Source organism: Streptopelia decaocto (genome assembly GCF_964273445.1).
Source record: "Streptopelia decaocto genome assembly, chromosome: Z".
Classification (NCBI taxonomy): Eukaryota; Metazoa; Chordata; class Aves; order Columbiformes; family Columbidae; genus Streptopelia; species Streptopelia decaocto.
Genome location: NC_138657.1, coordinates 81,865,591 through 81,891,012, shown reverse-complemented (window position 1 = coordinate 81,891,012; position 25,422 = coordinate 81,865,591). Strand labels below are relative to the sequence as shown.

General features: G+C 52.3%; 1 protein-coding gene across 1 annotated transcript in view; it reads right to left on the bottom strand.

The window, feature by feature from the left end:
* The window catches only part of NEDD4L (NEDD4 like E3 ubiquitin protein ligase), a 116,010-nt gene that overhangs the window by 56,398 nt on the left and 34,190 nt on the right, over positions 1-25,422 (bottom strand). The window contains 3 exon segments of the mRNA XM_082075043.1: positions 5,333-5,386; positions 7,212-7,250; positions 11,147-11,228. Coding sequence (XP_081931169.1) covers positions 5,333-5,386; positions 7,212-7,250; positions 11,147-11,228 — 175 coding nt within the window.

The window sequence follows — 25,422 nt, the reverse complement described above, 5'->3', positions numbered from 1 at the left end:
CTGCTATTGGAAAGGAACAGCGCAAGAAACAGGAAAGGAAAAAAAGACACTTCCCCATTTCATTTTTAGTACGAGATTTAGATTCGTTTTAGGATGAGAACACGTAACATACTGCGCTGCATACATGAAAGTCAAATGAAGGCGATCATCCGTAGAGTTTCTGCATTTCAGATTCTCCTGCTGAAACGCTCTCAGGCTGGCAGGAAAGATCCAACGCGCCTCTTCACAAGGCGGCTGCCTTCCGGAGACCGGAGCCCACGGATTACCTCTATGTCACTTTGTTTTCAATACAGCTTTAGGGATACTTTGTGATTTTCTACTCACAACGTCTACTGAAGAGCTAAAAAGAAGGTTCCACTGGATAACCTGGCAACTCCCAGCCCTGCACAGAAAGCTGCCGGCTGTCTGTCCGGCTGTCTGCGCCGTGCTTCACGGAACCAATGCGCACAACACACAGGCAACCAGCACCCAAAGCCCCTCCTAGCGAGGCTGTTCTCACAGCTGGAGCCGAGCGCTTGCTGTGCTATATACAGCAGCACCGGCTCAGCAACGCGAGTGGGCGGTGTTCAATTGCACTGGAAAGCTATTTAAGCAAATGACTAAACCCCTAAGTTTCATTCCTACTCTGGTCTTGTAAAAAGAGGCTTAAAGCCACAAACCATCAATCTTCTCCCGTTATAACAAAGAAAAACCAGATTAATTTGTCATCCTAAAGCAAACTCACGGCAAATACAAACAAGACGCTTTAGCAAGCTGTGCCCAGCTCGCGGCACACAAAAACGGGACACGGCTTTCATTTCCACAAGGCCATAATTGTAAGATTTTTTTCCTAACTTCTTTGTACCTTATCTGTTAAGTCAATATCCTGATTGGAGTTACCGTAAGCCTTCCACAGCCTTAGCTACTATTGCATTAGCATACACATTCTAAAGCCGAGTAGAGGCACACGTGTGTACATTATACTCAGAAGGTGTGAAAGTATTTGTTTTTAAAAACAGAGTGCAGGAAAAATTCACACAGCGAGGTCTCAGCCAACTAAATTAACACGAACACTTAATTTGCCGCTTGAATGTTTTGATTTTGAAAATCTTTCCAGCTGATGTAACACTGAATTAAGAAACGTGTGACATTAGGATCTCAAAATATTACACTGGATGTAATCACAACTGAGAGCAAAGTTTGGTTAGATTAGAAACAGAGATGATTGTGCTTGCCCCAGAGAAATGCAGAACATTCTAGCGCTAACAATGGAAGCGCCGCAGCTGCGTCAAGCCCAGACCCTTTGCAGTTGTGTTCCACATACTTACTGCGGCGCCGGCGGCGGGGCCAGGGCTGCCACGCTCCTCCTGGCCGACCACCCGGCCCTGCTCTTCGGGACCGCGGGTGACAAGGATTCTGAAGTGCTGCTGCCTCGTGTTTTGATCCGGTCTGATTTTAAACAAGCAGCCCTGCCCCTGAGGAATCCGCTCTACCGAATCGCTCCTGGGCACTTCTGACCCGTTCCTGCAGTTTCCATGTGGTTCCGAATTCAACCCGTCATCCGCGGGGCTCGTTTCTCCGGTCGGTGGCTGGACAGGGTAGGACGTGCTCCTTTCCAGCCGTATCCGAGGGTACCTGACCAACCTGTCCCCTTTTGTTCCAGTAAAACCAAAGTTATATTCTCCTCCTGCACTCGTACCACTTGTCTGCGGCTGCTGTAACTGGAGAACAAACAACTTTTTCCCTGAATTTGCTGACATATCTGGCACGTGCTGCAGAGACCAACGCCGGGGCTCGGGGGCAGGAGCGCTGTTTTGAGCCTCGGTACCAAAGGGGAGCAGCGTCACCTGAGGCACATCTGCGCTTGAAGCCCGATGCTGAATCCTCACACCGCTTATGTTTAAACCTGAAGCTGCTTCATTTGCCTCGGCTCCTTGGGCAGCTGATGAAGCATCCTCGCTCTGGTTATTAGAAGGAATAGTACAAAATATCCTGTGATTACAGCAAACAGTTCCATTAATCTGTTGCCCCGAGTCTTCCGTCAGCCTGGGTGCAGAGTTCTCAGGGGTCACCTCTGGGCTGCTGGGAGAAGAACGGGTTTCCCCAGGGGACGCGTGACGCTCCCCCAAGTCCGAGAGCTCACCAGGAGGTGTCTCCTCCGGAGACTCCAGCGCTGCGCACTCGTCCGCGCAGCCGTTCGCAGTCTTGCGCTGGAGAGAGATCTGCATCGACGAGCTCCTCGTGGGGCGCACATCCACGCTGTTCAGCAGCTGGGGAATAAACATGGACGTGCTCCTCTTCAAGGAGCCCACTTCTTGCAAATCGCCGCCGTAATCCGCCCCGTGTCGGGAGAAAGCGTGCGGACTGTGCCTTCTCGGCAGAGTGTGGAATGCCATGAAAAAGTCATCTTCTCTCTCCCGGTCGAGGATCTCCGATTCGGGGGCCGTGTTGCTTCGCCCAGAGCCAAAATGAAACCGCAGCCGATGGGCCATGGTTTTACAGAGACAAGAAAAGGAGAGGGAGAACAGCAACAATTCAGGCACTGCCAGAAGTTAAAAACCAAAGACATAAACTCCAAGAAAAAGTGTCCCATCTGCCAAACCGTTAGCGCTGCAGCCCTGAGAGCGACAGATAGCAGAAATAGCCCAAGTGGCGAGCGGCATTCCAGGCATGGCTGGGGCTGAGCAGCGAGCGGCCGGGCAGGCCGGGCGGCGGGGCCGGTCACGAGGCCGCAGGGCCGCAGGGCTCCGCGCCGCAGCGGCCCCGGGGGCGCGCGGGGGGCGCCTGACGCGGCACCTTCCCAGCTGCTCCTTTTCCATCAGCGGCCGGCCCCAGCGGGAGAGCTGGCGCAGCTGCCCGGGGCTCCGCACCGCCATAAATCTGAACCGCCGCGCATTTGCATACGGCACCCCCGCAAAGATCCGACTGCCGCAAAAGCGCCGCGATCCAGTGGCAGGACTGTAAGGCAACTCACATGCAAAAAAGAAAAATTATTTCAAGCTTAACGTTTTGGGGTGTGTTACAGCACTAAGCTATCATGGCAGAACACGAATAAATATAGCGCAGTTACGCTTTCAATTTTAACTCTGCTCAGAACATGGTTAAGCAATGAACTTCTTGCCTTTAAAAAGCCACAACTTTCACACTGTCCCTACAAACGCAATCTAACCTACGCTGCCCTGCGCAGCCCCTTCTGATAATTCAAAATTAAAACAAAGCAATCGTACGTATGGCAAAGAGTTCTCACACAACAAAAGCAGCAGAAAAGTGCAAGATGGCAGGAGCTACAGTTTCCTTTTCAGCTTTACCAGGCAGTAAAGACGGGCGCAAAGCGGAGCAGGGCGTTGCATGTCGTTTTGCACCGGTTTGTCTCAACGGCGCTCAGCAGCTCTGCCCGTTGCTGGCCGGGCTCCAGGGGCAGGCTCAGCCCTCGGCAGAGCGCCACTGCCAGCGCGGAAACACGGCCACGCTGCCCGGAGCCGCGAGAGCTCGCGGGGCAGACAGGCAGGGACACCACAACGCACACCAAGCGCCCAACTGCGAACGGGGCGGCGCCGGAGCGCGGCGGGCTCCCTGCGCGCGCGTGTGAACGGTGCTCACAACAGCGCTGGCTCACACACACTAGGAAAGAAACTGTTCACCATGCACTGGGGTGCATGGGCACTCGTTCCCTGGAGAACCTGAGAGCCTACGCCTCGTCCATGGCTCTGAAAATTTGTAGGTGGAGTGCCAGTATTTTATTCTACACATTTCAACCTCTGTTTGCAAGGAGCTTGTTTTCAAAAGACAGAAAATGACCAATCACAAGAGAAATGGAAGCTTAAAACCATAGAACTGCCAAGAGACCACACAATCCCCAATTGTTTTAAGTGGACTATGAGCCAACAACATGAAAAGCATCAATAGCTTCTACAGAGCAACAGTACCGTACTTCACTTGGGGAAGCAGAGGCGCTGATATTTTAGCTTATTTTTCAGCTAAAACCTATTATCCAAGGCCGCGGTCTCTTTGCACCAAAGGTGAAGCCTGCATCACGTTTTGCACGTTCTCTGTTTTGATTGGGGTGTAGAAAGGAAAGGGCGCACTGCAAACCAGAAAGTGCTTTGAGAATTGGAGAACACTAAGAGGAAACAAAGTTCTTGGGACAAAAACCATGCAAGTAGTGACAATAAGCATTTCCAAGTAAAGCCAAAAGAACCAGTTCAATGCCTCCTCATTCAGTAAACACAGCCTGACGGCCACTTGCCACAGGACCCGCTGCCTCAGCCCAGCAGGGCTCAGTACCATCACTGTATGTCCATAAACACGTTCAGTCAGCCCACCATAAATACAGTCCCAGATTTACCAAATTACTTCCTTCCTAAAGAAGGATACGACCATTTGGCTGTAAGTTGGGTTTGTTGTTTGGCTGGGGTTTTTTCACCCAGAAGACGACAGCTTGTATGGTTCTCCTTGCTCTACATTTAACAGGAAGGCAGAGGAAAGAACGGAGCTTTTGAAGTTGGATGTTTCCACACTGGGATTTTTGAATAAAAGCTTCTCTACAACACTGATGATCCTAGTCTTTACGAAGCAAATGAGACTGTACTGTGCCCAACCAAGCAAATGTAACACTGATCTCATAAGCAACGAGACGGTGTTAAAACTTTCCAAAGACAAACCCAAAAGAGTCACTCCCCCGTATGCCACTGCCCCGGCATATTGAACCCACCATGCTCAGAATGACAGCAGCATTTATTGCACGTACGGCTGTGTGAAAATCTTCTCTACTTAATCATGGCAAACGCAAGCAGCAGTCAGATGGTGGGAGACACCTCTAGAAGAGCTACTGCCTCTGACAAATTAAGTTAAGACTGAACATGCCAACAACATGCTGGGCGCTAGGAGGCAGAGAACTGAAAATGTAACAGAGAGCGTTATTCTGCCATTACCTCAAACCTCCATACAAGCACATGTTGGGTATTAGGCGCAGCGCGGGTAAGCTCAGCCCAAAAAAGAATGCACAAGTATTAAAAACATGATCGGGGTGAAGTAGCTGCTCTTGAGTAACTAAAAAAGGTCGAGACTCCACCAGTTTGCACTGGAGAGGCCCAAGGAAGAACACGGTGAGGTTTCGGTGCCCAGACACCCAGGTAGGAAGGACCACTCCGGTCTGACCCAGCACGGTGCTGCTTTTGTGGAGCATGTTCTGGCCATTAGTCCCAAATGCAGATGCTTTTTGTGCTTCTATCTGCATTTCTTAGCACACTCGTTAATGCCAGACAAACACAGCCCTTTGAGATGTGCTATACGTTCATCAGCTGTGTTACACGGACCTCGTGATGAGCGGAACACAAGCAAGACAAGCACTCACCAATCTGTTCTCATCAAACACTTCAAACAGGAGACGATGGTTGGTTGGGTTCACCTAGGAGAGAATTCAAATAATGTCACTGCAGGGTCATTAGCTTGATGATAACAAAACACGGGTACTAGTTCACACAGTGGCCAACCACGGCAAACAGAACAGGACTGACAGGTTTATGTAAACCCCTCGTTATACTTCACTGCAGCACTAGAACACCTTGTTTCTAACCCCGGTGCAGCTGGGCCAGCCCGGCAGCCCACACTACAACTCTCATTCACCGTGTTCAACGTGAGCACATTCACTACATGTGCCTCTGGAAAACCCCACACGAGTCTCCAACACGCGAAACCAGCAAACACATCTCCAGAAAATCATTGACATTGAGGTGAATTTAAACAGAAAGACGAACACTGAAGAGGAACAAAATAAACACAGAGAACTCTCGAGGAAGACAGAACAGCCACAATTAAACAAGTTCTAGAGTATTTGATGTGTTGTTTCAGAAAACTTTGTAATCCAGGTTACCAGGTCCAAAAGAAAATGCAGAACTACCATTCCACACGGGGCGGACAGTTCTGTGGGGCGCAGCGTACTCCCAGCTTGGGGAAAACCAGACGACCGCGACACGCGAAGAAGGATGCACTGTGTTCTAGATTCACATTATCGGTTGGGATTTTTAACATGTTTTAGAAGTATTTCTTTTATAGAAAAGCTATTTGGTACACATTTAAAAATAAAAATTCCACTTAAACCTGAAAAGACCTGTGTACTAACAATGATACTGGTGCAATGGTCTGAGAGATCCCGCCAGCCATAGAGCCGGTCGCTAGATCCGAACCCACCGCTCCATACGACACCCATCCTGAAAAGACCTGTGTACTAACAATGATACTGGTGCAATGGTCTGAGAGATCCCGCCAGCCATAGAGCCGGTCGCTAGATCCGAACCCACCGCTCCATACGACACCCGTCCTGAAAAGACCTGTGTACTAACAATGATACTGGTGCAATGGTCTGAGAGATCCTGCCAGCCATAGAGCCGGTCGCTAGATCCGAACCCACCGCTCCATACGACACCCGTCCTGAAAAGACCTGTGTACTAACAATGATACTGGTGCAATGGTCTGAGAGATCCCGCCAGCCATAGAGCCGGTCGCTAGATCCGAACCCGCCGTTCGAAACAATGCACAGGGGCTTGTCTCCTCAGGCAGCTGGCTGAGATCACTGAAATGCCACCTAACCTTTTGTGGCAGCCACGGCTGCACTGCAATTCAGCCATTCTTCCTTCCACAAATATGGTCAGCAACTAAATAAAGTTGGTATAGTCCTGCTCACTTATATTATGTTGGGTTTGATAATCGCTATTTTAACCCCTCCTTTACACTTCCAAACATTTAAAACTATTTTCTTGGTGTGATAAAAATCACTCAGTTCTAGCTATCACTTGGTTTTCATTGTAAGCAAGATCTGGAAAGACTAAAGTTAATTAAAAATAAAAAGTCATATTTTGACCTTTTTGCTAAGTAACATAAAGGCCAAGAGCAATTCTTGTCTATCTTCCTTCTCTACTGTTTTCTCCCCATGATAGCTTAGAATTCATACAGCTCTTGGAAATCACCCTGACTAGTCACCACCGTGCGACCATTTCAAAACCACGGGAAACACGCTCCAAATAAAACCTCTAATTGTGAAACTGCCCATTTCTAGATTAACCTCAGGCCACCCCTGCTGACCATTCCATCACTACAGAAACTGAAGAGCAGTTACACCAGGACAAGCATTTTTTAATGAAAACACAACAAATAAGCTTCTTCCCATCCTTCTAAAACGCCATGTGCTCAACTGTACACATTAAAATAGTAATTGCAAGTAAAGAGAAACTTACTCTAAAATAAAATTCTTCATTCCATTTCGGATTCAGCGTCTGTAAAAGAAATAGATATGTTTACATACCAACATTTCCTTACGCTTACCACTCTGTGATCTCCAAACTGTGCATGCAAGTGACAGTGCTCTGGGAAAACAGGAGAAAAGATTATGTCAAAAACATTGCCATCAAATTATTTAGAAAGGCTCTATCCAGTAAACTAAACGCGGGAGGATATTGGAGTCAGATGATCCTAAAATAGCTGGTAAGTACAAATAGGACTCTATGAGTAAAAGGCAAATCACTGAGCACCTATAGAAACAAAACCTGAAAACCCGTTTCATTTTCAAGGTTCATTGAAACCCAGATGAAAAAAAGGTGTTTTTTTTAAAACCCACCTTCAACTTTAGGGCCACACAAATCCGGGCAGATTGATACCGTAAATTAAACAGAAAAAGACCAAGGGGAAAGGTTATTTCCTCCGCACAGGTGCAAAGGACAAAAGGAAATGGCAGCGCCACAAGGCCGTGGCGTGCCGGCTGTGAGGAGCTGCGGGTCACTGACACCGCACCACAAGGCCGCGGTGTGCCGCTGTGAGGAGCTGCAGGTCACTGACACCGCACCACAAGGCCGCGGTGTGCCGCTGTGAGGAGCTGCAGGTCGCTGACACCGCACCACAAGGCCGCGGTGTGCGGCTGTGAGGAGCTGCAGGTCGCTAACACCGCACCACAAGGCCGCGGTGTGCCGCTGTGAGGAGCTGCAGGTCACTGACACCGCACCACAAGGCCGCGGTGTGCCGCTGTGAGGAGCTGCAGGTCACTGACACCGCACCACAAGGCCGCGGTGTGCCGCTGTGAGGAGCTGCAGGTCACTGACACCGCACCACAAGGCCGCGGTGTGCCGCTGTGAGGAGCTGCAGGTCGCTAACACCGCACCACAAGGCCGCGGTGTGCCGCTGTGAGGAGCTGCAGGTCGCTAACACCGCACCACAAGGCCGCGGTGTGCCGCTGTGAGGAGCTGCAGGTCACTGACACCGCACCACAAGGCCGCGGTGTGCCGCTGTGAGGAGCTGCAGGTCACTGACACCGCACCACAAGGCCGCGGTGTGCCGCTGTGAGGAGCTGCGGGTCACTGACACCGCACCACAAGGCGGCGGTGTGCCGCTGTGAGGAGCTGCAGGTCACTGACACCGCACCACAAGGCCGCGGTGTGCCGCTGTGAGGAGCTGCGGGTCACTGACACCGCACCACAAGGCCGCGGTGTGCCGCTGTGAGGAGCTGCGGGTCACTGACACCGCACCACAAGGCCGCGGTGTGCCGCTGTGAGGAGCTGCAGGTCGCTAACACCGCCCCCAGCTCCTCCACAAGCCCCTGCTCGCGTGCCCTCTGTCACTAACCATGGCTGCCAGCGGCCAGAGAGCCTCCGTGCGACTGAACAGCGAAGCACGGTCTCGCGCCGGACTGGAGGACACCGCTGTCCAGCCATGATGCATTCACTTCGAATGCTGCTTAACCACAAACGCACATTTTAGCACATACTGGATTTGGGGAAGTGCTCTGGTAAACTGGCAGAAATCTCTTCCGCCTTTCCAAGTCAATCAAGGAGCAGGTCAGCCGACCCACTAACACCAGCACCCGAGCAAGGAGAAAGACTTGGGACGAGAGGCTCCAGAAAGAAGAGCACAAATAGCTTCAGAGAGGGTATTAGCACGGAAACAACAACAAAACGCCTCACCAGCAAAAAGCTACATCCTAAAAAGGGCAAGTGCTGCTCAGATAAAGAACTGCCAAGAGTCACGCTGAGTTAGATCTTCCACAGGATATTAGAACAAACCAAGGGCTTTCAACCATACCAATAAAAGGAAAACACACAAAGAAATGATGCTACTAAGCAATGAAGCTCAACAGGGAGGCTACGCATATTTCGATACAGGAAATTATGTTTAACGTGACAAATAACTGAGAGGGATCGGTACGAAGACAGAAGTTGTCACAACCGATGCAGCAGCGACGTGTCCAGAGCTCAGGAACCCAGAGAGAGCTCCATCCAGATTTCTGAAAGCACTGGCACGCGAAGTCACAAGCTGAGCAGCAGGAATTTTACAAACACAGTAAGCATTTCACAGGACCGTGAGGCAGCAAACAGCACACACGGCTTTGTCTGCTGCAGACAGAAGAAAGAGCATTTCTGTGGACCATCCCGCCCCAGCTCCAGCAGGAGGCACGCGGCAGCCAGCGGGCTTCGCGGGTGGATAACAGCGTGTGGAGGGAGGTGAATCACCAGGCTCAGCCATCCAGCACCGCTCGGGTCCCGCCTGCCGAACGCGCGGCCTTGCCAGGGCCAGGAGCAGAGGTGACGGAAAAGGCAAGGTACAGGGCAAATGCAGTCCCTCCCTGGCCACCTGCTCGACAGACGCGCAGGACCTCACCGACCGAGCAAAACCGCACCAGGAGAGAAACGAGGCTCTAGTGAAGGGTCAGACACTGCCAGGTCACAAGTGACAGAGCTGGGCGCCATAACTGGCGCTGTCTGCCACAGTCGCTCCTGGGACTGGTTTTGCTCAATATATTTTGATTAATGGTTTTAACCCAAAATCAAGATGTGTTAAAGATGTTTGTTGTTTATGAAATAACCAGAGATTGGAAATTGCATAGGAAGAACACTGCTTTGAGAAAACAGAAATGACTACAACTTTCCAAGGGCTGAGTTAATACTCCTGCTCTGGACACGACTGAGAAAGCCCAGGCTTCACGTGACAGTGACAAGAACCAGTGCAGAGGCAGATGCGATCCCAGGAACACAGCGTCATCCCGGCCCCCCGCCTCCACTCCCTCGGTTCTCCTAGGGCAGCACTGAGCTCCGTGAGCTCCTCTCTTCCTCCATACAATCCATACATTACTTCCACACCTTTACTACTCTTTTTTAAATTGATGGTGCTCTTCTCAGCAGCTTTATTATTCTCCAAAGCCAGTAAGATCAGCAGTAATGTTACAACCTTATGATTGTTATTGTTAGCAGTAATAATTATATTATTATTTCCAATCCAACGCTCTCATTTCAACCCCTCCCAACTTTCTGTGCTGTAGCCATTACATTTCAAATGCGTAGGAGGCAAACATGCCATGTCTTTAGTAATCACGCTTTTGTACCAGCAACACCCTTTCAAATAAGGGCAATAAGAATTTTAAAATTAATTTCAAAAATTAGGTTAATTAATTTTAAAAAAAGTCAGAAATTGCCTAAAACTCAAGTTGCGGTCACCTGCGTCTCCCAAGCAGCACGGGCAAAGCAGAGTCCATTGCCATGCCGCCGCTCCCATCTCCTGTCCCCCACAGCACGGACTTGCTCCCAAGACCTTCCCTCGGAGGCGCAGGGCTCCTGCGCTTTCCTGCCCCGACTGAGCTTCACCCACAAGCCACACACCGGCTGGGGGTGGAGGGACCTCTGGGGCTCACCCCGACCCTCTCTACCCCACACTGAAATCCGCCCGCCCACTGAGCCACGGTGGGAGATGAAAATCCCCCCGCCAGCTCCCAGGCCGCCTGAACACAACCACCAAGCCCTGCAGGACCTGCACTTGTCCAAGCGGTTCTTTTGCGGCAAGGCATTATTTTCAAGGATCCTAAGCATACATTTTGCAAACAGGCCCACGAACGCAAACGCACAGAGCGTCCAGGGCATGCAGCTGCTCAGGTCTCTGCGCCCAGAGCTCTCCCCAGGTAAGAGGAGCTGCCCATTGTAGACTCTGAAGTCTCAGCCCCCAGCACTACTGGTCCAAAATTCCTACACTATTACAGGTTTTTCATTAAATAAGAAAATAAGCTTGCAGCTACGCTGATTTTATCCCTCCCGCCTAGCCTTTGCAAGGTAAATAAGCATTCTGTTGTTATAGAATCATGTTCCAATATTCTTAGTAACTCCAAAAAACTGGAATAAGAAGGGTATATACATACCTTTTTAATAGTTTTTGTCTGCACGAGAGCGAGTTCTCTGTTCTCATCTGCTACATACAAGGAAAGTTTCACATACGGGTCACTGCAAAAGAAGATGTCATATTTAATGGGAATATAATTTTACAGCCAAATATCATTTCAGTATGAATTTGTCATTTAATTGGATAACAATAGCAGCTCCAAACGCTTCTAGTGAAAGAGTTTCCAGTGAAACCTTCTAACTGTAATATGCTACTGAAATATCTAAAATACGTTTTTGAACGTGCTCAATTAAATACCAACCATAGCACTAAAGCCACCTGAGCCGTGTCCCTTGCTGGCACGGGCCTGCGCTCGCTGCCACCGAGGGCTCCAGGGCTCTGGAGCTGCGGTAACCTCGGCGTGCTCCTGCGGGTTCAAAACCCTTGCAAATAATACATCCAGTAATACATTTAAGCCACGTAAAAGGCACTGCCAGCTTGGGTTTCTGGCTTTGTTTTTAGCTTTTTGGATAGCAATGATCATTTCAAAAGAAAACAAATAAAACTGTTAAATAGAACATATGGAAATAAAACAAAAAGAAACGAGACCTGAGATTTACCACTATGGTTTCCTATCCAGAAGCTGTGAGTGATGCGATTTGATGACAGCTTACAGAAAAAGATGTTTAAGTTATCTGCTTCACACACTGCTCAATTCAGCATTCCATTCACAGCTCCGGGAGCCGCAGCTGCCTCAACAGACCTGAGGGCTGGTACCGTTTCCCGTGCTCTGCACTGCTGACGTGCCCACGGGCCGGGACGCCTCACGGGAAAGCTCCGCGAACAGAGATGGGCAAAGGGCACCGGCAGCGCTGGCACAGGCAGCGGCTCGGCCACCGGCCAGGCCTCGTCTCCTAGGAGCTCAGTTATCTCAAGCATAACCACACACAATCCCTGTCCGCGCCATCAGAAAATAAGAGGACATAAGTATCAGAAACCACAGAACACTGAATTTCTAAGTTTTCTTCTCCACTTGGAATTAGCCCTAAATAAATATTGTTGTAGTCTGTTGGGTTGCTTGTCTCATTAAGCGAGCAAAACATACAGGTAATCAGGTACACTTTCTTCATTAGGATACAGGATCCTGGTACCCACAGTGAGGCAAGGAAAGGGCTAAACCAGACAGACTTCCAGAATCGGGAACCCGGGTATCTTCTGTGTCCAGATAAAACACGCACTGAAACTTCTCTTCAGGCACCATACACACTAGTTCTTTGTTCAAGTGATACTACAGAAGCCAAATGCTCAGGAAAGCCCTTCAGTCAGTCCCCTGGAGCTCCATCTTTCTCTGGAGAAAGCTGTGTTCCCACGTTCACCAGCTCAAAGGAAGGCCTTAGTGAAAACATGACAGCTTACAGGTTTCTGCCAGTCCCACTGGGGACAGGGTTCCATCACATCTCATTTCAGCAAAGTTCGTGTCTAAATTATATTGAAATACAGCAAAAGAAATTGCTTCTAAATCAACAGATCTTAAAAAAAAACCCCTAAGACAAATGGGATGAGTCAGGTGTCTCTCTTGCAGGCTCCAGCGCTGCAGAGGCCAGGCAGATCTAGAGCTTCAGCACTAACTGAGCATGCACGTCCTGTATTCAGATGAAACGGGAAAGGAGGAAAGCATTCATTCCACTGTCAGTACCAGCCCAGCGCCCAGGGCGCTGAGCCGGGACTCGGAGCTCCAGCCCGTGCTCCCTCGGAGCTCCTGCGCCACCTTCCGCAGCCCCGTGGTGCCTCTCAGCGCTGCAGCGCCTGCTCACACACACAGACACCAACCAGACTCCATTCAACGGGCATCAGGCAAAACAAAGCAGCTGCTGTGCTGGAAAATGCAGTCTCCTGTTTCCAGCCGCTACAGCTGCCCAGTACAGCAGCCAGTACCAACCACAAATACATCCAGCAACAGCGAAAATACCGTGTGTCTAGCACTGAGGTACCGGTTAATACTGCAGAACAATGCCGGTCCCTAACTTCTGATTAGTAAGAAATCTCACGTCTGTCGTCTGCTCTGTCAGTGACACAACGGAAGCTCCTGGGATCAAACCACCTGTGAGGAAACACTAAGCGAGGCACAACAGTAAACGCCAACGGACTAGCTGAGACTTCCCGAAGAGCAAAGTCGAAGCACTGAGCAAACTGCTGAAGACATCACAGGATGGCAAAAGAATGAAAGAAGCAGACCCACGATCAAGAATATAACTCCAGCAGCAAAACAAAATACCAAAAGCATGGCAGAGAACAGCCACTAACCATCAGAGCAGCAGCAAGGTGAAACTGCTACTGACATGGAAGATTTGTTAGACAACAACACAAACATCAGTAAAACTGAGGAACTTTTCCACAAGAACAAAATATAGCACCTGATCTGTTCAAACAGATCACTGGAAACGTTGGCATAGCAGCAAACGGAATGAAATCTCTAGCAGGCAGAACAGCAGATCCCTGTCTAACAGCTTTACTTGTACAAGTCTTGAGGAAAGGAAATCCTGACGATCCAGACCACAGAAGGCACAATCAATGAGACGCCTGCTGAGAGCACCCACCAAAAACAACAGTCAGAGAGAACTTCTGTGCACAGAAAGCAGACTCCATCACTTCAAGGTTGCACTTGCCTCCTATTTTTCACCCTGAAATTGATGGATTAAAAGGAGAGGCAGGGTATTAAAATGAAGTACGGCTTCTGGATTTGTATAAGGTAGGCAGATTCGCTCCTGAAGAAAGTGTTATTTAAAACCCCATGTGGCCCCTGGTAAGCACATGTACAAGTGATGTATGAATGCTTTCATTGTGCTCTAAAAATAAGTAGGAAATAAAGAAATTCATTCCGCAGTTCCTTGGGAGCATCAGTCTGACTCCAGTCACTGCTGGTTCATAGCGGGTGAGCTGAGGGACGTGGAGTTACAGAACACAGAATCGTTTTGGTTGGACAGCAGAGGAAGCCCTTGAGTTGACGTAGATGGCACCATGTATCTGACATGTGCAGCTAACGCCTTTGGAATCTGCTTGGAAAACTCGCTGTAGCTTTCAGAAGAAGCACCGGGTTGGTGTCGGGAAGAGGGTAAAAGTGCTGCAGAAAGTACGCCCACAAAGCCAACCCGAGGCGCGCTGGGGATAAAAGGCAACACCACAACAAGGCTGGGGGCCCTCCAGGCTCCAGCTACACTGCCAGGCGGAGAGGCTACAGCTTTGAGTGCTTTCCTTCTCATACTCCACAATGTCATCTCTCACTAACGTCAGAAGTCGGCAGATATATTCAGCATTTATTCAGTCATTACCACACTAGTGACTGGAGATGAATGGGAGATGATTGCTTGAACACCTGTCCATAATACTCCTCCTTACAAAATTGATTAAAAACAATAACCTCATCTATCCTGACATGACTGCCTAAACCTGAAGTGAGTGCCGATGCCTGCTCAGATCAGCAGCACCTGGAGCTGGTTACAGCTCTTGGGAGAATAAACTGCAATCCCAAGAAAATGATGTTAAGAAAAGTTATGCTAATCATAACCACAAGTTAGTGCAGAGTCGGGCAGAGCAACAGCCATTGAAAAACCCCAAATCTGAGGTCTGAAGAGATCCTTTTCCTGGCCTTCTGAAGTCCCTCAGACATTCAGAAATGTCCACTTGCCATGGTTTTGTCAACTCAGTATTTGGTATTTTCTTAAAGCTCAAATAATTGTAGATCTATAATTATCTTTCATTTGAATGTCAGCTTGAGAAGGCAAGCGTCCAGCTTTTCTTCTCGTGGAGGACAACGGAAAGCACTGATGAGTCGATAACCCTGAAAAGAAGGAAATAAACCACATGCAAACAGATCAGCATCCTTTACAAGTTCTTATCCTGATACTGTGAAACTGGGGCGCATGAACAGTTTCCTATTTGTTCGCTGAGTCTGGAACTGCGTTGCTATACGCTCCCGAAACAGCTTAGAAAGCACCTCTCAAAATAGCTTTTGCCAGCGGCCCAATGTATTGTTTATTTATTTTAAGCCACAAATTCAGAGGGTGGAAAGCACAGGCATACGTGAAAGAACAATGAAATTACTAAGCCCTACACTGCTCTATTTTTACCTTAAAAGCTGAAACCACCCCCCCAAATATAAAATTTAGTATCACTCGTTCTGCCAGTGCGCGCACGCCAAGCTCGTCACACGGAGGCAAACTCCGGATTTCAAAATAGCCCTGTTGTGTCAAAGGCAGCGAGTCCCGCAGCAGATGCCGATGCTGCTGCTGCGAGGCAGGCAGGCGCGCCCCTCGGCTATCCCCCTGCAGCGGGCAGCAGCCCCGCGGGGCAGAGCAGGGCCCGCTCAGCCCTGCTGTGTCAAAGGCAGCGAGTCCCGCGGGCGCGCCCCTCGGCTATCCCCCTGCAGCGGGCAGCAGCCCCGCGGGGCAGAGCAGGGCCCGCTCAGCCCCAGGGACCGAGCCTCCCAGGAGCCGCCAGGAGAACAAACGCACCGTGCTGGGAACCGCTGCCGTCCTACACCGCTGCACCCAAACCTGGGGACGCTCTGCAGGGCTTCCAGGGCTCACCCCCTCCTCCCCAGCCTGCCGCTCTCCATACGAGAGAAGGAAAACGTGCAGGGAGAGGGACACCGTGCAATTCAACCTGCCAGAACTCACCTGCCTGGCTTTCTTTTTAATTAACATATTTATGTTACCCCAGTCTTAGAGCGGGTAATATTTATTCCCACCAAGACACTGTAAAGGTTAGAAAATAGCAGCACAATTTGTTAAGAGGCACAAAAACACCGTCCCAGTTACCCAAGACAAAGCAAAGTCCAGGTTTTGTTTCACGCTGAGATTCGTGCCCCCCAAGCGGCATCTCCCAGAGCCCAGGATGTGGCTGCTGGGCAGGCAAAGAGCCCAGCAGGACGGGGGCACTGTCTGGAGAATCACACAAGAGCGTGAGAAAGGCCTCAGTCTTCAAACTTTTCAGTGCTACCAGCCATGCACAATATTTGTACAGGCACCTACGGTACAGACACAGAAACAGATGTGTAACGGTACTGGAACTGGCTTTACACGCCCAGCACTTCCTACGAACTTAAGTCCTCCCAACAGGGCACACGGGTAAACGTGCAGACTGCAGTCTCCATGAACAACACGGACGCACCTTCACAGCCAATAAGCCTTCAAAAACAGGATTTAGCAAAATATACCATCTTCAAAAATATTCAGCTCAATGAGTCCCCATAAAACTACAGGAGCCCCACGAACAGCAATTACCCTCAGGGCAGAAACAGATTAGACTTGGCAAAAGAGATTTCCCTGAACCCGAAAATGTTTTACAGAATCATTTAAACATACATAGAGACAAAACGGTGCGTGCACACACTCAGGAGAGCCCAAAAAATGATTTTTACATTCTAAGCAATGATAGATACAAAGCTCAAAATACACATCATTAAATAAGGTTAGAGTAATAGAGGTACTTCTACCAAAGTTTCATGAAGAGCAACAAAAACAGTACTATAAGGCAGAATATCTCTTAGAGACACGATCATTTTGATCCCAATAACCATCTTCCCTGGTGAATTTCCCCATTCCTGTCCTTGTAAGAACAGAGAAGTACAATGAAATACAGAAATTACCGACCCAGGCATGCTTCCCAGCATATCGGCTGCATTCGCTCACTGCTTTCTGCTTAGCAGGAGCCTCCTGGGGTTCACCTTCCTGCCTGTACCACCTCAAATCAATTACGGGGTTTTCTAAGAGAACTGAGATGTGGCTTTCGCCATCATACCAGTCTCATGTGAGGTGACTAAAGCGAAGCCCGAAGTGACTAACCACGCTGGAATAAAGGAACATGTGCTCCAGGAACAGAACACCTTACCTGAGCCTCCCCTGAACAGCCACGCCTGCAATGCGTCGGGCCCGGGCATCCTAACGTCTCAGCCTCCGTACCAACCCCAGAGCCACTCCACGGGTCTCGCACTGTCCTCCTAGCGCACCTTCCAAAGAACGCCCTACACCTCATCTGTGCTACGAGAAATTTAGGCAGGCTTTATTCAAAGAGCTGCTAGAGATAATGACTCACATCACAGACAGCTGCAAACAAGTGCCCGTGGGTGAAAGAGGGAGTTCAAATTATGTACCAAACTCCACCTACAGCGCCTCCACCTTCCCAGGTTGTTCCTTTAGCACGCTGTTCTCTAACACAGAGGAACACCACCAGATCCCTTTCGCATTTTTCCTGCATTGGAAAACTATCAGAGCATAAAAAAGCCCAGTTTTCTAAACACCTAAAAAAAAAAAAAAAAGGTACTTTTGCTCTTATAAAATAGATGGAAGTGTAAACATATGTATTTTGTCATCTTCCTTGAGGCCAATTCTTGTGAGTGTGAGGCAAAGGTAAATGAACGCTCTAACAGAGAACCTGCGTACATCGCCCCAGACCTGTGTCACGGGGCAGTGATTTAGAGTCCTATGCTGCTTCACACTCCCAAAATATCCTAAGTTCTAAAATCCAGCAGGAAAAACAAACAAACTTAATGACATGTGACTTTTGGAACAGAGAAGCTCAGCACAGGCAGCACCCGACCTGTGCTCAGAACAGGCCTGTCCGGCTCTCACCAACACAGAGGCCCCCTCGGAGGACTAATGGAGCGGCTCGGCCAGCACCGCTCCCGGCCCTGCGCTCCCCTGCCAGCAACACCAGACGTGGAACGGGGGAGATGAGCTGGGCTCAAATGTGCCGTCAGCCTGCCTTCCTGCAGCCTGGGCTGTCACGAACCCGGCCTACGTCCTTCACCCAGCTCCCCACAAAGCCTCGCAAATGCTTGTGCTGCTTCACAGAAGAGCTGGAGGCAAGAGGAAGGAGCAGCTGGGGCAGAGGCCGGGGGGACAGTCCTTGTCCTCGCCAGGCTCCGCACGGCTCGGGGACACCAGCGCCACGGGCCCCGCTGCTGCCACCGCCGCTCGTGGCAGATGGGACACGAGGAGCCGTTGCACAGGACCAAGCTGGAGATGACTCAGCTATCTCTGCCAGGTTTTGGGCCCAGCAAAGGCAGAGCTGGTGTGGCGGGGCACACTGCCACCTCGCCCTCGGGAAGCCCGGCTCGCGGCCACGGCACCAGCCCGGCCACGGCCGGCGCTCACAGCCGCCCCGCGGCCCAGCACCAGCCAGCCCGGCCACGGCCGGCGCTCACAGCCACCCCGTGTCCCAGCGCCAGCCCGGCCACGGCCGGCGCTCACAGCCGCCCCGTGTCCCAGCGCCAGCCCGGCCACGGCCGGCGCTCACAGCCGCCCCGTGTCCCAGCACCAGCCAGCCCGGCCACGGCCGGCGCTCACAGCCGCGCCATGTCCCAGCGCCAGCCCGGCCACGGCCGGCGCTCACAGCCGCCCCGTGTCCCAGCACCAGCCAGCCCGGCCACGGCCGGCGCTCACAGCCGCGCCATGTCCCAGCGCCAGCCCGGCCACGGCCGGCGCTCACAGCCGCCCCGTGTCCCAGCACCAGCCAGCCCGGCCACGGCCGGCGCTCACAGCCGCCCCATGTCCCAGCGCCAGCCCGGCCACGGCCGGCGCTCACAGCCGCCCCGTGTCCCAGCACCAGCCCGGCCACGGCCGGCGCTCACAGCCGCCCCGCGGCCCAGCACCAGCCAGCCCGGCCACGGCCGGCGCTCACAGCCGCCCCGTGTCCCAGCACCAGCCCGGCCACGGCCGGCGCTCACAGCCGCCCCGTGTCCCAGCACCAGCCCGGCCACGGCCGGCGCTCACAGCCGCCCCACGGCCCAGCGCCAGCCCGGCCACGGCCGGCGCTCACAGCCGCCCCGTGTCCCAGCGCCAGCCCGGCCACGGCCGGCGCTCACAGCCGCCCCGCGGCCCAGCGCCAGCCCGGCCACGGCCGGCGCTCACAGCCGCCCCACGGCCCAGCGCCAGCCCGGCCACGGCCGGCGCTCACAGCCGCCCCGTGTCCCAGCGCCAGCCAGCCCGGCCACGGCCGGCGCTCACAGCCGCCCCGTGTCCCAGCGCCAGCCCGGCCACGGCCGGCGCTCACAGCCGCCCCGTGTCCCAGCGCCAGCCCGGCCACGGCCGGCGCTCACAGCCGCCCCGTGTCCCAGCGCCAGCCCGGCCACGGCCGGCGCTCACAGCCGCCCCGTGTCCCAGCGCCAGCCAGCCCGGCCACGGCCGGCGCTCACAGCCGCCCCGCGGCCCAGCGCCAGCCCGGCCACGGCCGGCGCTCACAGCCGCCCCGTGTCCCAGCACCAGCCCGGCCACGGCCGGCGCTCACAGCCGCCCCACGGCCCAGCGCCAGCCCGGCCACGGCCGGCGCTCACAGCCGCCCCGTGTCCCAGCGCCAGCCCGGCCACGGCCGGCGCTCACAGCCGCCCCGTGTCCCAGCGCCAGCCCGGCCACGGCCGGCGCTCACAGCCGCCCCGTGTCCCAGCGCCAGCCCGGCCACGGCCGGCGCTCACAGCCGCCCCGTGTCCCAGCGCCAGCCAGCCCGGCCACGGCCGGCGCTCACAGCCGCCCCGCGGCCCAGCGCCAGCCCGGCCACGGCCGGCGCTCACAGCCGCCCCACGGCCCAGCGCCAGCCCGGCCACGCCGGCGCTCACAGCCGCCCCGCGGCCCAGCGCCAGCCCGGCCACGCCGGCGCTCACAGCCGCCCCACGGCCCAGCGCCAACCCGGCCACGGCCGGCGCTCACAGCCGCCCCGTGTCCCAGCGCCAGCCAGCCCGGCCACGGCCGGCGCTCACAGCCGCCCCGTGTCCCAGCGCCAGCCCGGCCACGGCCGGCGCTCACAGCCGCCCCGTGTCCCAGCGCCAGCCCGGCCACGGCCGGCGCTCACAGCCGCCCCGCGGCCCAGCGCCGCAGGTCACAACCCTGGCACCACGGCTGTACGGAATCTGACAAAAGCAAAAAGCAAAGGAAATGTATCGTTAGTCTGTGGAATTCAGTGTGGTTAGGGAATTAGCCAGGTTCAAAACAGACCAAGTTGGTCATGTGCATAATAAGAGTAGTGAGCTAATTACATCAAAATCGTCCGAATCCTCCGGCCGCAAGTCTGATGCTAATCTTCAGTTACTGAGGTAAAACTTAAACTTAGAGAAGCACATTGTTTTCTTGCTAATTTAGGTTGAGTTAGCTGGTAGAGATCACTGTGAAGACCAGACTTCCAACAACCTCAGATTAAAAAATCCTGAATTCAGACTTAAAAGGAAATTTAAACTCAGGACAGTCTGTTAAGTATGAGGTTTTCAGTGCGAAATAAGGAGCTACCTATCTTTTATCTAAAAATAGCCAGTGATCTTTTTTCTGCAACATGAACTAGGAAAGCAAAGAATACCCTCACAGGCAGGGAGGAAGGTTATTTTTCTAGCTATTTCACCTCCTTCCTATATGAAATCCTTACCAAGGGCAAACAGGTTTCACAGAGATTCCTCCTCTATTTCAGCACCATTCAAACCCCCCCCCAGCCCAGGAAACAAAACCATAGGTTAAAGAGCACCAAGAAGCAAGAGTGTGGAAAACATGACACTGAAAATCACCGACGCCAGGGCTTCTAGCAGCTCGATTCCAGCGCGGCACGCAGCCGCTGCCGCCAGCCCCACTCGTGTCTTCACCGAGAGCCTCTTGTCTTCGTGCACATGGAAACAACGCCAAGTTTGCTACCAAGAAAGCCATTTCGCAAAACTAGTTCGTATGGATGATTCAGTCACGCGAAACAGGTAAATTCAGACCTCCTCAAGAGGACTATCCACAAGACAGTCTCTGAGACTGCAGTTTAATTAAACTGCCTTTCTACATCTGGAGTGGGCAGGAACCAGGAGCTGTCAAAAGCTCCTAGAAACCAACATTTGCAGGTGCCCCAGGAAGCCTATTTAATTAAAAATTAATTACTACTGCCGACGCCATCAATACACGAGGAACTCCTGATGGGAGCGAGTGCCCGTGGCGGCCCGGCCAGCTGCCCCACCACAGCGGCGAAGCCGGGCCGCCACGGGCACTCGCTCCCATTAGGACACGGCCACCCCTGTCTGCTCCACCATTTCTCCACATTCTACAATGAGCTACCCAAGGAACTAAGAACAAAATGGAGGCTCATCACATAATTTTCCGCGCTGTTTCTCTGACCTTGGTGCTCGCAGGGCTGTTTTCTCCCTGCTGGGTGTTCTGGCCCTTGTTAAACACTGTGGCTCCCCTCACACAGGCCCCGCTGCCAGCACCGCACACGGACACCCTTACAACAGCGTTGGAGCAGTACTTGGTACTGCACAGCACTTCACGGCTATATTAACGCCGCTTTTGCGGGCAGGCTCAAGCTGTTTCTGTACTCCAGCCCATACAGATACGAATCACAGTGTGCGTCAGCTCTGACACTTGCGAGACAACATCCAGAGCTGACTCACTCAACTACAATCAATTAAAAAAAAGGCCGTCTCCCCCGTTTGCCGCCCCAAAGGGTGTCAGACCGCTTTGTGGCGGGTTGGTCCCCGTTACAGGAGGCGGGAACAGGCCCTGCAGCCTCACCTCCTGAAGACAGCGCTTGGACAGGGACTACAGACAGAGACCCACCTCCTCTCCACCTCACACCGAGATTCTAGGTACCAAGAACTCATCACTATTGCAGTCACATGCAGAACGCACATATAACGCACCGGGGAGCAAAGGAGCGCCAGGAAAGGTAAAACCTCCCCGTCTGCCGTCACATCACCGGCACTGGAGCTTCCCCAAGCTGCGCTAGGCTGGCAGGCACAGGGTGAACGGAGTGAAACCCGGAACACACAAGGCACCCTCGGTAACAGACACGTTACCTGCGGTAGCAGAAAGACACTTAACAGCGGCGTTTTGTACGCCAGGAGGAAAACACAAATCGAGCCAAGAAAATGCTTCCCTGTTTTAGAGATGATAGGAAATTTGCCATGAGTCATCACCTAAGACTAAGTTCTTAGTTGCAAAGATTGTTGTCATAAGAAGGTGTTTATTAAGACAGATTTAAGAGAGGCTCGTGCGTGCAGGGGTTAGCGGTTGCCTGTCAAAGCTCGGCAGCTACATCTGCAGAGAGAAGGCAGCTGCCTTCAAACACGGCAACGCGGAGCTGCAGACACGAGTTACCCAAGAGAACGGCTTCAGCAACACTAATCAAAAACTGCTGAGAGGGGGAGTTCGGTTTTGTTCTGGCGCGCTGTTACTCATTGCTGCGCTGGGCTCTGATGAGATGGGAAGCGTGACGGTGGATGTCGGAGCGCTCCTCCTGGCGCAGAAGGTGCCGGGGAGGACGGCAGGGCCCGGTGAGTCACGGCGCAGGACAGCGTGTGAGCCGCAGCGTGCCAGCGCAGTGTGCCAGCCGCAGCGCACCACCGCAGCGTGCCAGTGCAGCGTGCCAGTGCAGCGTGCCAGCCGCAGTGTGCCAGTGCAGCGCGCCGCTCCGTGGTGCCACATGCCCACACACCCCTGCACCGACAGCCAGCCGCTAAAAACCAAGAACCGATCTTTAAAACAGTCAGGTTTCCAACTCCGGACCCATAGGGCAACATTACCTCTCAAACGCGTCTCCTGAAAAAGCCCCATTCTTCATTTTGTTTCCACTCTCTGTAGATATTTATAAACTTTGTATAAATTTATAAAACATTCACATGCAACAACACAGCATGTTACAAGTCACACAGTTCGCTGTGTTAATAATGGGCATTGACTAGAGAAATAAGCGACCGAGCAGCACTATAACTGCCCCAAAGGTGCGAGCGAGCACCCAGGCCGAGGCGGGAAGAGAAGGAGGCTCTGTCACTAACGCGCACTGACGGTCACCACACAAACCCCTCCGCTGCCTCCCAAGGAGCTCACGAGGGCAGGCGGCCCTGCCGGGTACCAAGGTGACCATGCGCCACAACCAAGGCTCGTGGTGTCCGCGCTGCGGGCGCTGAGGCCACATCTGCAGAGCCGCGCCCAGAGCCGGGCTCACCGGTACGAGAGACGCGGACACACCGGGGAGTCCACAGAGGGTCAGAGATGAGGAAGGGACCCTCTCATACCAGGACAGAGAGAGATCTGGGACTGTTCACCTGGAGGAGGGCCAGGGGGACCTTATCCGTGGGTACAAACACCTGATGGAAGGGACCAAGGCGAGAGAGACGGACTCTTCTCCATGGTGCCCTGAGACAGGACAAGATGCAATGGCGTCGAGGGTTTTGATCGCAGGGTGACAATAAAACCGTGGCAGATGTATTGTTAACCCCCTCTGCCCCCTTCCCACTAAAGACAGGCAATCAGGAGGGAAGGGAGGACAGAGAGAAGAGAGCTGGAAAAATTGAAAATGTTTTACTAATGCTGCTGATAAAATAGAGAAAATAATACAAAATATACAAAACCAATCTGGAAAGTCCCAGCAACTGCAGAGCCGGCACCCGAAGTCCTGGACTGGACTCTGCAGCCACCCGGAGCTGGATTCAGTCTGTCACTGGCCTCAGTTCACGGGGACAACTAGCAAGGTCCTCTGCTAATGTGGGCCATCAGGAAAAGGGACAAGATCCTCCTGATGTCCCACTTTTATATGAAGCATTCACCTGAATGGGCTGTTCTACTCCGCTGGGCAGTTTCTCGGTCACCCGTTTCCCGTTGCCCCTCTCGCAAGAGATGAATCTGTCCTTATCAATAACCCCGCATTCCATTGCTATGTCCACCCAAACATGTAGCTGGCTCTCCAGGAAAAGCAGCTGATATGACGCTTTAGCTGACAGGCAAATTCACTACAAGAGAAACTCGGTTTTAACAAAACCAGGACAAACGGGCACAAAGAGGAGCAGGTGGAACTCCACCTACTACAGGATTGTTTTGTGTCATCGAAAGAGAATCAACTCCTGGAAACAGACCTTGGGCCTGGGTTTCTTTCCAAAATACAACTTAGGGGAAACAAACTTTTAGATTAAATCTAAAACTTTTCAAACTGCAAGAAACTATTAAAATCCAGATACACTGGGAGTTACACATTAAATCTGTGCTCATTTCCATTGTAGAGATAAAAGATATTAAATGTTAACAGAATAACATGTCTATCTTCTGACAGTCTGTAAACAATACTGCAACACTTCCAATACCAGCACAGGCTTTAAAAATGTTTCACTGTTATATTATTTATTGATCTATTTCTACATCAATTTATTCACGTTCATTTTCAATTCAAGCAGAGTATTATATATTTATTCCCAAAATAATACTTCTAGAGCAGCACTTCCATATACTTCAAAGCTCTTTACAAAGAAGCCCAGAACTGCGCTCCTTTTCATAGTATTTGGAAGAGTAAGGAATAGTATAGCTACGCAGCTGCATATTTAGCACTATGCTTCCTGATGGGCATTACTGGAATATCTTACCCTTTACCTGGCATTCACAAACCAGCCCAAGGACATTGGAACAAGAAGCCAGCACTTTGGTTTCGCGCCGCCCAGAAAACAGCAATCGGACAGAACTGCTGCTCTGCAGAAACATAAGCGACGCAAAGCCAGGACAGCTTTACTCCATCGGGAAAGGGAAGCAACAACTGCAACACAGGGGATTCTTCTCCTAATTGTGCCTCTCCCCGCCTGGGGTGCGATGGCGCCCGTCACGAGGGCACACACCGGCGCTGGGGTCCTCAGCCTGCTAGAAAAGGAGCCAAAAGCCGCGTCTGCCGCCCCGCCGATGATCTCCTAGCAGAGCCCTAAGAACGCACTAAGACTGACTGCTTCTTGGCAGAGCGTCCAAAACAAAGCTCGGGGCTGAGAGCGCACGTTGCTCCCCTGCCCCCGGGAGCGGAGCAGGTTCATGGAGGGAGAACCCTCGAGCGCCCGCTGAAGCTGATCCTCAGTCTGGCCACACAAACTCCCGCAAACCAAACAGCTCACGGCAGAGGCCCCGTGCACCATTCGCGCCCCTCAGTCACGGCCGGGGGGCTGGGGCACGCTTCCCCTCACAGGCAGCCTGGGCAGGCACGAAGCAATAACCTGCATGCCGCTACAGTCGAGTTCCTTGAGATACTGTTCTTTAAGCTGCTTCAAAAATGGAGCTCACAAGTTAGGATGGACTGAGGTGCATTTATATCCTGCTTTTTACGCCCACAAAGAGTAACTGGGATACGTGAAGCTCTCTGGATAAACTCATCTAGACTGAAATCTATCCTCTGCAAATATTAAACCTGCCTCAGGACTCCCGTCAGGGAAACAGCTCAGTTCTTTGTCACTGACAGTGACAAATGCATGTAGAATCTGCGGGTTTTTAATGCACATCAGAAGCACTTACAGCAATAGAAACTATTGCCAGCAGCAAAGTGGAAAAAATAATCCAC